Source organism: Peromyscus californicus, unplaced genomic scaffold, assembly GCF_007827085.1.
Source record: "Peromyscus californicus insignis strain IS unplaced genomic scaffold, ASM782708v3 Scaffold_1__1_contigs__length_55948999, whole genome shotgun sequence".
Classification (NCBI taxonomy): Eukaryota; Metazoa; Chordata; class Mammalia; order Rodentia; family Cricetidae; genus Peromyscus; species Peromyscus californicus.
In genome coordinates this window covers 54,004,525-54,016,892 of record NW_026294492.1, presented here as the reverse complement: position 1 = coordinate 54,016,892, position 12,368 = coordinate 54,004,525, and the positions used below count along the sequence as shown (strand labels likewise).

Sequence of the window (12,368 nt, the reverse complement as noted above, 5' to 3'; positions counted from 1 at the left end):
TCGGACACTCACTGGACGATGAGCTCCACAGATGGGGACGTTCGTCTGTGTGCCTGGCCACAGACACACTAGAGAGGCCAGAGACTCCAGGATACCTACCAGGGATAAGTTCTAGGTGGGTTAGAACATTGTAACCTTCATGGTAGATTCCAGCAGGGTGGAGAGGTGTCAGCTTGCGTGCACGGGGAGAGTTCCTTTCTCCATAGAGCCCAAATCTTGCCCAAGGAGGAAAGCACAGGGGGACGGGACAGGACAGCAGCTATCCAATCAGCACTAAGAGAAGCCAAGAGCAGGAGTCCCACCGGGCAAGTTCAGAAAAATAAGTAAAAATAAAGACCAGAGTAAAAGATACGCCTGGGTATTAGTCAGCTTTCGCTGTGTAACAAATGCCCTCTCAAAACATATATTTAGGGCCAGTGGGTAGAAGAACTTGCTGCCAACTGAATGACCTGTTAGATCCTGGGGACCCACGTGGAAAGGGACGGAACTGACTCCCGTACCCTCTGACGCTGCAGCACATGCACACCCTCACACCTATACTCCCCCCACAACAAACAAAATGATATATACATTTTAATTTAATATCTAACATCTATGTTAATCCCACGGCCAGCAAAAAGGAAGATATTTTGAGACAGACCACATTTACAATCATTATTATTGGGTCCTTAATAATCTCTTTCTATCCCCAATTTATGAATTAAAACTACAATTTTTGTTACATTTTAAATTATTTTAATGTGCATGGGTGGGGTTCCTGCACAACAGTGAGTGTTGGAGGACAGATGTAGCCTGTCTGTCCTTGCCTTCTACTGTTCAGATCCTGGGCATTGACCTCAGATCAGCAGGCTTGGCAGCAAGCCCCCTCTGCCCTCTGAGCCGTGTCACCAGCCCTTAGAAATTAAACTTAATCTAAGCTGCATCCGTGTAGGAAAGCTGACGTTGGCAGCAGAGTGCGGCTCTGGGTGCTGGTCAGCCCACCCGGTTCAGAAATTCCTTCCCTCCAGCCTAGGGGCAACGTCAAGGCTTAACTGTCTTTTTTTGTTTGTTTGTTTGTTTTTTGGTTTTTCGAGACAGGGTTTCTCTGTGTAGCTTTGCGCCTTTCCTGGAACTCACTCTGTAGCCCAGGCTGGCCTCGAACTCAGAGATCCGCCTGCCTCTGTCTCCCGAGTGCTGGGATTAAAGGCGTGTGCCACCAATGCATTTTGTTTTAATTGTATCTTTTTCTCTGTGTGTACATGCCTGCATTATGCTTGATGTATTCTCTGATGCAAGGGCCTCTTGCCATGACCTTAGTGTAGGGGTCAGAGGACAACACTGTCTCCTTCCACCTTTACGTGGGTCCTTCTGTGGATCAAATGCAGTTCCTTGGTCTTTCACTTCCAGCAACTAAGCGCTAACCCTTCTCCTCCTGCCTTATTTTGTTTTCCCAGTACTGGAGATGAAACCCAAGGCCTGGTGCATAGTAGAAAACCTCTGGACCCCTGACCACGCCCCCAGCCCTCACTGGGGGATTCTAGGCGGGGCTCCACCCTGACCACGCCCCCAGCCCTCACTGGGGATTCTAGGCGGGGCTCCACCCTGACCACGCCCCCAGCCCTCACTGGGGGATTCTAGGCGGGGTTCCACCCTGACCACGCCCCCAGACCCTCACTGGGGGATTCTAGGCGGGGCTCGCCCTGACCACGCCTCCAGCCCCTCACTGGGGGATTCTAGGCGGGGCTCCACCCTGACCACGCCCCCAGACCCTCACTGGGGGATTCTAGGCGGGGCTCCACCCTGACCACGCCCCCAGCCCCCGCACTGGGGGATTCTGGGGTGGGGGGGCTCCACCCTGACCACGCCCCCAGCCCCTCACTGGGGATTCTGGGCGGGGCTCCACCCTGACCATGCCCCCAGCCCCTCACTGGGGGATTCTGGGGTGAGGGGGGGCTCCAATCCTGAGCCACTATTGGCTTCTAGAAAAGACTTTCTACTGCTGATCCACACATTGTTCCCCCTCCACACACACACACACACACACACACACACACACACACACACACACACTTTTTTGAGACTGTGTCAAGCTGGTCTTGATCTCACTTGAAAGTCCAGTCTGACCTAGGATCTGAGATGCTGAATCAGTAGGATTATAAATTTGAACCAAACTTAGGATCCAGAATTCCTGTCTCAAAACAAAACAAAACAAACAAAAAAAACCCACAAAAAAAACGCAGACAGGGAGGGCTGGCCTCGGGTGACTGTCCTGGAGGTGAGGTGGGGAGGTGTGATGAATAGCTTTTAGTTGCAAGTCCAGCCTATGTGGCAATTTTGAGAAGAGATTTTCCAGGCAGACAGACTTTCGGGAGATCAAGCCAGCACCCCAAGGATGCACAGCCCTGAGTCTCTCTTCCCAAAGTAAGTGGGACACCCAGGGATGAGACCCGGAGACGCTGACCTGAAGCCATTGGCCACCCTGTCCCTGAGGGCAGGGAGACACAGCGGCCTCCACACCCCCAGCTCTTCCGGGTGCTCCCTGTGTCCCACACCTGTGCCAGCCCCACCGCTGCCCGCTGGTTCCCGTCTGGACCTTTGTAGGATGAGAGCCTGAGTCACCAGCCCGGAAGCCTCTCCTTGGGGACAGGACCTGTTCCACTGTGTGAGAAAACATGAGGTCAGAGCCCAGCCCTTCAGACATGCTCACAACTTCCTGGCCACATCGGGGGAAGCCGTCCAGACCCCCAGGCCAGGCTCTGCTCCCGTTCTCCTGCTCTCTCTGGCATCAGGGGGAAGCCGTCCAGACCCCCAGGCCAGGCTCTCTGCCCCCCCCCCCCATTCTCCTGCTCTCAATGGCAGCCTTTGCTCACGGACCTCTGTGGCTCCCACCTTCCTCAGGTTCTAAGTCCAAGTCCCAGGCCCTGCAAGGCCTCTGCCTCCCTCCTCCTCCCGCCCCGCCCCCACCCCCTCTGCCTCCCTCCTCCCTGCTCTAACCACAGAGATCTCCTGGATCCTCTCCCAACACGCCAAACGCTGGCCTACCCCAGGACCTTTGCACAGTCTGCACTGTTTTCTTGGCATTTTCATTTTCCAGGCTCAACTTAGATGCCACCTCCTCAAGGGAGGCCACCATGACCTCCTCACACACAGCAGTACCAAATGTTAACTAACCGATCCCCACCGTGTGTGCACATGGCCTTTTCCTTCTCTTTCTTTCTTTCTTTCTTTCTTTCTTTCTTTCTTTCTTTCTTTCTTTCTTTCTTTCTTTCTTTTGCTCATGACCCTCTTAGAGAAGGAATTTGCCCACTTCATGCCCAGAACTAAGACCATGTGTTTATTCTAATTTCTGGTTTTTAGGATTTTCTTTTATTTGACTATTTGGGTTCCTGGGATTGAACTCAGGTTGTTCGGCTTGGCCGCAAAGTGTCTTCACAAACTAACTCATTCTTTAGCCATGATTTTAGCCTTAAAGTTTTTTCTTTTCTTTTTAAGACAGAGTTTCTCTGTGCAGCCCTGGCTGTCCTGGATCTCGCCCTATAGCCCAGGCTGGCCTTGAACTCACAGAGATCCACCTGCCTCTGCCTCCCGAGTGCTGGGATTAAAGGTGTGCACCACTGCAGTCTGGCTTGAAAAAATCTATATGTGAGCATGTGAGTTCAGTGCTCCTGGAGGCCAGAAGAGCTGGAGTTACAGGTGGTTTTGAACTTCGTGATGTGGGTGCCAAGTCCTCGGCATGAGCAGCAGGTGCTTATAACCACTGAGCCAGCTCTCCACCCCCACCCCACCCTCAGCCTGTCAACTCTGTGCCTTTGAGAGGGAAGGTGGAGGCAGGGGAACCCTGTCACTCACTGGCCAGCTGGGGGCACCTACTTGGTGAGGTTCCAGGTCATCGAGACACTGTCTCCCTGGAATGTGGAATGAGCTCAGGGGAGGTTGTCCTTTGACCCACACTCTGCTGTGAATGTGGTAAGAGTTGGATGTCAGCATCTCAAGGGCCTCACACCTGCAGAGGACCGCCCATCGAGGCGGAGAGTGGAGGTGGGACTCACGGGCCTGCTCTGTTCCCTTTCTCAGGCCTGCTGTCCAGGATCCCAGTTGGGGGACGGGCACCCCCCAACAGTGAGGAGGCATTTCCCCACATCAGTTAACATAAGCACCCCAGAGTCCTACATCCCAGGAGATCCTAGATTCTGCTAGTTAACCTTTAACACTGGTTATCACTTCACAAGAAAAGAAAAAAAGATCCTTTGGCTGGGGCTCAGTGGGTGGAGCACCGGCCCAGGGTCCCCAAGGTGCTGGAGCAGGGCATAAGCCAGCTGTGGCAGCCCAGGCCTCTCACGCCTACAGGAGGGTCAGGAACTCAAGGCCATCCTCAGCTACATAGTGAGCCTAGGCCAGCCTGGGCTACATGAGGCCTGTCTCAACAACAGCAACAACAAACAGAAAGAAAGAGAGACAGACAGAGACAGACAGACAGACAGAGACAGAGGGGGTGGAAACAAGGAGGACTGTGGTGTTTCCAGGAGTCCAGGCCCTTCCTGGCGGGTCCTCCTGACTGCAGCCAAAACAGCCCCTCCCGGGAGGCCCGGCCTTTGTCTGCAGTTTCCAGGGCCCTGATGCTGTTTCCCGTCCTGTTGTGAGAGCCCTGCTCATCTCAGGGGCCTCTGCTTTGTCTGCACAGACCCACATCACCGCCTCCCCACCCTTCTGTCTAGACCCCAAACACTAGGCCTTGGTGTGGCCCAGCTCCGACTCACTGTGCCTCCCCTGGATACAGAGCTTCTGGGTGTTTTTGTTTGTTTGTTTTTTGAGACAGGATTTCTCTGTGCAGCCCTGGCTGTCCTGGAACTCTGTAGACCACGCTGGCCTCAAATTCAGAGATGCATCTGCCTCTGCCTCCCAAGTGCTGGGAGTAAAGACGTGCGCCTCAACCTTAACTTTTCTCTTTCATTTTTTAATTAAAAAAATGTATCTTTATGGGTTTTGCCTGCATCTGTCTGTGCACCTTGTGCATGCCTGCCCTGAGAGGCCAGGAGAGGGTGTCAGATCCCTGGGACTGGAGTTACACTGCCGTGAGCCCCCATGTGGGTGCTGGGAAATAAACCCAGGTCCTCTGGAAGAGCAGCAGATGCCCTTAACTGCTGAGCCGGTTCTCCAACCTCTCCTTCCCCTTTTTGAAATTCATGTAGCCAAGGCTAGCCTCAAGCTCACTACATAGCCCTGGGTGATCCTGAACCACTGACTGATCCTCCTGACTCTACCTCCCCAGTATTGGGGTGGCAAGTGTCCACCACCATAGGGCTCATGTGGTCCAGAGGAAGGAAGTCAGGACCTCAGGCATGCTGCAGGAGAGCTCTGCCCCGGAACCACAGCCACAGCCCGGAGGCCAGTCCAAATATGCATCTAATAAAGTTATTTATTTGTGCGTGCCGGCACGAATGTAAGCTTTGGAGCACGTCGAGGGGGGGGGGTCAGATGACAACTTGTGGAGGTCAGTTCTCTCTTTCCACTCTGTGGGTTCCGCGGATTAAACTCATGCTTAGCAACAAGCTCCTTTCCCTGCTGAGCCATCTCTCAGGCCCTTCATGGTTGATATTTAAAATATTGTATGTATAGCATATGTTGGGCTGGGATATAGTGTATATCGGAGGGGCACTTGCCTGGCGTCATGAAGCCCTGGATCCATCCCCAACATCGCAAATAATAATAATAATAATCATCATCATGAAATTAAAGAACCCAGAAGAAATACCTATTGCAGTGTTCTCTCCCCCTCCCTTTCCGGAAGCTGCGCGCGCAGAGACCTCACGAGGCCGCCAGGTGTCGCCGGCGCGCCTCTCACGCCAGGGACATTTCGCGCGCTCGGTGGGCGGCGCGGAGGAGGCGCGATGCGTCACCGGACTCGGGGGCCGGGGATCCGGGGAAACCGAGCTGCGCGGCCGAGGCCAGGCCCCAGGCTGGCGGAGGAGGGGACGCAGTGTGAGTCACCGGGAGCCCCCGTGCACCGTGGGAGAGTCCCACGCGGGGTCTGCCCGCCCGCCTCGTGTCCTTGCTGTCTGAGTCTGCCCCCAGCAGCCACGGTGCGGCTCCGAACAGAACGCCCCCGGAAGCCTCAGTTTCCCTTTGGCACAATGCAGATATAAGTCCCTTTGCTCGCCAAACGCTGGACAAGATAAATGTCACGCGTGGCAGAAGGGACCCGCGGCTCAGGTTGCGCACTGAGAAAAAAAGGCCGGGGGCAAAAGAGCGGCTGCCGTCCAGACACCCTGTCCCGGGGTGGGGGTGGGGGCAGCGCACTTGCACTTTGCCTCGGTTCCCCCGCAAGGGTCAGGTGTGGGGAAGCGGTCCGAGGCTAGACCGTGAGGCAGCCGGCAGGGGGCGGGGCCGCTCCGCAGAGCGCCTGCAGGCCTCTTCACCTGCGCCTCCCACGCGCACTCCACCCTGAAACTCTCGGGGTGCCGGCAGGGAGAAAGGTTCCTGATCTCTTCCGCAGCGATCCTCCAGTGCTCTGCAGCCCTGGCCTCCGGGGGGGGGGGACCCCTAAAGCCACCTACCCCCCTGCCCCTCGCGCGAGGCGCCTGTGAGTTCTCGGAGCGCCGTCGCGGGGGCGGTGGGGGGGGTGCCTTGGTAGCTGTCACTTCGGGGTGAGGACCCCAGCGTCCTCGAACTTAGGAAGCGCTTACTGAACACCCTGGACGTGACTTAGAACACTCTCCAACCCTACAAGATCGGGATTGCATTCGCAGGAGAAGTTCAGGTTACCCAAGGTCCGGGGTCTCCAAAGATGGGCAAGACCCCCCACACACCCACCCACAAAAAGTCGCCGTCCTGGGGGGGACCGGGCTGCAGACAGGGGCCCTGGGCCCGTGCACAGCCCTTCCCTGAGCAGAGCCTGGGAAAGGCTGGGGACTCTCCCGGGACCGGGAGGGGATTCCAGACAGCCCTCCCCGAAAGCCCGGGCCAGCCTCGCGCGCTGGAAACCCCGCGCGCGGCCTGCGTAGCGCGGCTGCCGGGAAATCAGGAGAGAAACTTCTGTTTTTTTGTGTCTGTGTGTGTGGTTTTCTTTTTTTTCTCGCTTTTCTGGCACTCGCCGCTGCCCGGGTTCGCCCTCCTCCTAGCCCGGAACCCCACGTGGGCCCACGGCGCTGGAGCTCCGCCCTTTCCACCACCAGCCAATCGCAGCGCGGGCCACTCAACCCTTTGTGTGTCCACCAATGGGAGGGCGGCGCAGGCCTCCCCCGAGGCCACGCCCCCACGCGGAGGCTACATAAGCGGCTCCCGGCGGCCGCGCGCTCACTCCGCTGCGGACCCGGGACCCGCCTCGCCTTCCGCATTCTCGGATTAATTTTCGTGGGGATTTTGCAATCTTCTTCTTTTTTTGTTTTTCCTTTGCCTTTTTCTTGGGAAGGGAAGTCCCGCCGCCTCCGGAAGACCTTGGACGCTTCTGATCGCACGGGAAGGTGTTGTTCCTTTTGGGTCGGATCTGGGCGCGTACTCTGCCCTCGGGGACCTGCCGTGGGGGTCCGCTGTGGAGTGTGACTGCATCATGACGCTGGAAGAGCTGGTGGCGAGCGACCACGCGGCACAGAAGTGAGTACGGCGGGGGCCCGAGGTCTGGCCCGCCGCCTGCGGTCGGCCGGGCTGTCATCGGCTAATCGCCTCCTCCTCCTTGGCCTCTTAGGATGCAGGCGGTGACCGCCGCCGTGGAGCAGCTGCTGGTGGCCGCGCAGCGTCAGGATCGCCTCACCGTGGGGGTGTACGAGGCGGCCAAGCTGATGAATGTGTGAGTCAGCACCCCCCCTTTTCCCGGGCGTGGGTGGGGGCGCCCCTCAGATGCACGCGCGCTCCCAGCACCCTGTCGGGCACACGGGTCTTGGGGGGACTTTCCCGGGGCTCTCGGTCCTGGGGAGTGGAGGGCGACATTTCTCGGAGAGTTTCTTTTTTTGGGGGGGCGGGGAGGGGGAGAGACTCGCTGCCGAACCCTGACGTTGCATATTTGAGGGGTTTTGTTACGTTTTGTTTTGACGAGGCAACCCCAGTAACTTTGAGCCGCGCGCCCCCTCCCCCACGGCCATCAGCATTTGCATGGTCGGCCACCCCGGCAACCGTGCAGCGCGGGGTGGGGGGGCGTGTCCTTGCACACGCCTGGTGCTCCGTGGGTCTCGTCTGCTCCTCTTTCCCGCCCGCGGGCCCCCCCCCCCCCCCGGCTCTTGCACGCGGCCATCCCTCCCGGGTCCCTCCCCCCTGACAGCCCCCCTCGCCTGCAGGGACCCTGACAGCGTGGTCCTGTGCCTCCTGGCCATAGACGAGGAGGAGGAGGACGACATCGCGCTGCAGATCCACTTCACCCTGATCCAGTCCTTCTGCTGTGACAACGACATCGACATCGTCCGGGTGTCCGGCATGCAGAGGCTGGCGCAGCTCCTGGGGGAGCCGGCCGAGACCCTGGGCACCACCGAGGCCCGAGACCTGCACTGCCTCCTGGTCACGGTGAGCCCCAGCTCTCGCCCTGCCCCACCCCGCCCGCCCTGGGCACCTCGGGCCCGTGTTTGTCAACATAGCTGGGCTGGCTGGTCCGACACCAGCTCACTGCCCAGCCACGCTCGGCATGTCCCGTGGGCTGCCTCGTCACCCGGGCAGCTATTTTGAGCCGGCCTGTTTTTCCTCCAAGGGGCCCCTGTGCGCTCGCTGGAGGGAGGCTCCCTACCGAACTCCTAGAGCTCCTACTAAACCCTTCCTTTTTGTCCCCTTCCACAGAACTGTCACACAGATACCTGGAAAAGCCAAGGCTTGGTGGAGGTGGCCAGTTACTGTGAGGAGAGCCGAGGCAATAACCAGTGGGTCCCCTATATCTCCTTGGAGGAACGCTGAGGCCCTCTCCAGACATCGAAAGCAGCTGTGGAGTTGCTGTCCCGTACAAAAAGCAAATAAAACACGTGTTCGACCCCCTCCCCTCACCCCCAAGAGCAATCCCTCAAAGGCCACCCTTCCCGTGAGACCTTCCGGGAGGGGCGGAGTCACCGAGACTGAGATGCGAGGGGAGTGAGCGCCCGCCCTCCGGGCGGTGGGACCCGGAGCAGCACCGCAGGTGGTCGCCGAGACAGGAAGGAGGGGACCCCGGGCCGGAGGAGACGGGGACCTTGGAGCGCAGGCCGGGGATCCTGCAGCCAGCCGGGAGCGCGCAGCCGCAGCCGGGAGCGCGCAGGGTGGCGGCGTCCCGGACCCGGGGACCGTGGACTGTGCACGGCGGAGGCGGCGACGGCCGCGCGGGAGCCGGGGCGAGCCCGGACTCCGCGGCGCCGCCGACGCGCGTCTGTTTCGTTACCGCGCTGAGCAGGACAGGTCGCTGCGCATTTTCTAGGTTTCTACTGCAGAGACGTTCTAATAAATTCGTGAAGCCTCCGCCTTCTGCTCGTGTTTCCCTCCTTCGCCCGCCGGTCCCCCAGGGGGCCCCCGGTGCCGCGCGCGCCACGGCCACCAAGCCTCGTCGGGCCCCTGCGCTCGGCGGCTCTAGACGCCGCTTGCTCCGCGGCTGGCGCCGCCACCCGACTCCTGCTCCACAGCAATTAAGAGGCGGGTTGATTACGAAACCTGGCGGCCCGGCCCCTGTTACCCGCTGTGCTGGAGCCGGGCCCGGGTCTGGGCGCACCGGGGAGGTGACTGCGATCCCTCCCCACCCGACGGCCCTGACCAGAGAGGCTGCGAGGGCACCTGAGGCCACACAGCAAGGGTTCTTTGGTGCGGGGAGGACCCCCGGCCTCCCCTGGGGGCGCACCCTTTTTCTCACGCACCCAAGCTGCCCTTCCCTGTGGATGCACAAAAGGAAGAGAATGGTTTTTTTTTCCATCCCCGAGCTAAGATCAACCGTAGGAAAACACCCCGTGGAAGCCTTGGCACCCTCTGCGACCGAAACCGCACGGCCCCTCCCAGGGCTTCCCTGCCCGGCCGGCCTCAGTTTACCCGCTCCCAGCAGCCGCGACCTTTCCACCGAGCCCCTGGTGGGCGGAGGAAATCCCCAGGGGCGCCCTGGGAGTCATGTGCAGGAGGGAGAGCACCCAGGAGGGGAGTCCCCGGGGTGGGGGAGGGGAAGCCACCCGCTGCGGTGTTGGGCTTTCAGGGACGTCGGGTTTGGGGAGGCGCGGGGGGGGGGGGGGGGGCTAGGAGTCAGGCTCCGGGTTCAGCAGTCCTTGAGTGAGACCCGCGGACTGAGGTCACCACGGGGGGTGGGGACGCGAGCGCATGGCGCCGGGGGTGGGGGCATGGGGTCCCTGAGATGGTGCCTGCGGGACACGGAGCCCGGGGGTCACAGCGTGAGGCCTCCCGGGCGGTCTCGGTGGAGTCTTGGGGGCGCACAGTCTGCGGCAGGCCGCGGCCTGCAGGTCCGCGCTGGCTCTGCCCTCCCCTGACCTGGTGGCCTCTGGGTCCCCAACCCACGTGCCCACAAGACTGCCGGCACCGTGACCGACAGGAGTGGGCTGGGGGGACAGAACTGTGCTCCCACGCAGGACCTTGCCTCAGTTTCCCCCCTCTCGCACATGGCCCCCACGCCCAGGTCCGGAAGTCCTCCCGGCGCGGAATGGCTTTGAACCCCCGGCTCCCTGGCTCCCTCCCGCCACAACCTCTTCCTTCCACACGCAGAGCCGCTCCCCCCCCCCCCGCCCCGAAAGGGAGGCCGAGGCCCAGACCGGGTCAGCAGGGAGACACTGTCCCGGGTCACCAGCTTGGGTCCTGTCCTGGACGGCTGGCCCCCTTAGGGACGCCGTCGTGTGCCAGGAAACGTGGGCGTGTTCCTTGGACGTTAAGCAGGAAAAACTTGGGAACGCAGGCTGCAGGCAGATGGGCGTGGCGCACGCGCACGCGCACGCTTGCACACGCGGTCCCCGGTACTCGGTACTCGGTTGTAGGAGCACTAACCCCTGCACCTGGCTGCTTCCTGCTGCTCTCTCCCGGCCGACCGGCAGCCCGGGGAAGGGCTCGCAGGGACAGGTGTGCGTTCGCGCTGGCGGACAGCCCGGGGAACGCAGCCTTCCGGACAGATCCACGGTGGCGGATGCCTTTCCCTGAACCCCGCTTCCCGGTGCAGGGCTGTGTGAGCCTGTTCAGCGGCACTCAAGGACCAGGCTGGGGCAGGTGCGGGCGGATCAAATGCGCAGAGACACTGGGGGAGTAATGCAGAGCGCTGCTTTAGCATTTTGTTTCTGCAGGGTGAAAGGTCAGGGGTGGGGGTGATGCTAGGGGTGGAGGGGAGAGGAATTTAGAGCCTGAAAGTGATCTGCTCCGGGTCTTCACCCCTGACCACGCCCCCAGCCCCTCACTGGGGATTCTGGGCGGGGCTCCACCCTGACCACGCCCCCAGCCCCTCACTGGGGGATTCTGGGCGGGGCTCCACCCTGACCACGCCCCCAGCCCCTCACTGGGGATTCTGCTCCGGGGTCTTCACCCCTGACCACGCCCCCAGCCCCTCACTGGGGGATTCTAGGCGGGGCTCCACCCTGACCACGCCCCCAGCCCCTCACTGGGGATTCTGCTCCGGGGTCTTCACCCCTGACCGCGCCCCCAGCCTCTCACTGGGGATTCTAGGCGGGGCTCCACCCTGACCACGCCCCCAGCCCCTCACTGGGGATTCTAGGCGGGGCTCCACCCTGACCACGCCCCCAGCCCCTCACTGGGGATTCTAGGCGGGGCTCCACCCTGACCACGCCCCCAGCCCCTCACTGGGGGATTCTAGGCGGGGCTCCGCCCTGACCACGCCCCCAGCCCCTCACTGGGGGATTCTAGGCGGGGCTCCACCCTGACCACGCCCCCAGCCCCTCACTGGGGATTCTGGGCGGGGCTCCACCCTGACCACGCCCCCAGCCCCTCACTGGGGATTCTAGGCGGGGCTCCACCGTGACCACGCCCCCAGCCCCTCACTGGGGATTCTAGGCGGGGCTCCACCCTGACCACGCCCCCAGCCCCTCACTGGGGATTCTAGGCGGGGCCCCACCCTGACCACGCCCCCAGCCCCTCACTGGGGAATTCTAGGCGGGGCTCCACCCTGGCCACGCCCCCAGCTCAGCTCAGCAGTTCTATTTTAATTCTGCTCTGGACGTCCCCAGGAGATGGACACCATGATTAGTGTCCCTATTTCACAGAGAAACAATCCAAGAAGGTGGAGCCACCTGCCCAAGGTCTCGTGACTGGCCACCTCCACAGGACAGGGTTCCCTAAGCTGAGTGGTGTCACAAGACTTGGCGAGGACACAACACGCTGCAGGCTAACATGAATCCCCGAGGGACAAAACAGTCTGTCCCGAGGCTGGGACACAGAAAGTCACCTCTGCGTCAAACTCTCCTTGGATGTGACTCGATGCTTCGTGTCACCAGCATTTGTTTTGTGTAGCTCTGACT

The 12,368-nt window shown here is 60.5% G+C and overlaps 1 protein-coding gene across 1 annotated transcript; it reads left to right on the top strand.

Annotated features, from left to right (window-relative positions):
- The first annotated feature begins 7,262 nt into the window (after positions 1-7,262).
- On the top strand, positions 7,263-9,381 carry Gadd45b (growth arrest and DNA damage inducible beta). Its single transcript, XM_052747127.1, has 4 exons — positions 7,263-7,569; positions 7,661-7,762; positions 8,247-8,469; positions 8,737-9,381. Exons 1-4 carry the CDS (start codon positions 7,526-7,528, stop codon positions 8,848-8,850), a joined length of 483 nt encoding a protein of 160 aa, XP_052603087.1. The 5' UTR covers positions 7,263-7,525; the 3' UTR covers positions 8,851-9,381.
- Positions 9,382-12,368: the final 2,987 nt, after the last annotated feature.

What these genes read in the sequence shown, in the direction of transcription:
- Gadd45b (XM_052747127.1), top strand. Translation starts at nt 7,526, where the DNA reads ATGACGCTGGAAGAGCTGGTGGCGAGCGACCACGCGGCACAGAA. An exon ending in AGCGACCACGCGGCACAGAA is followed by an intron (nt 7,570 to 7,660) that starts GTGAGTACGGCG and finishes TTGGCCTCTTAG; the next exon opens with GATGCAGGCGGTGACCGCCG. An exon ending in GCGGCCAAGCTGATGAATGT is followed by an intron (nt 7,763 to 8,246) that starts GTGAGTCAGCAC and finishes CCTCGCCTGCAG; the next exon opens with GGACCCTGACAGCGTGGTCC.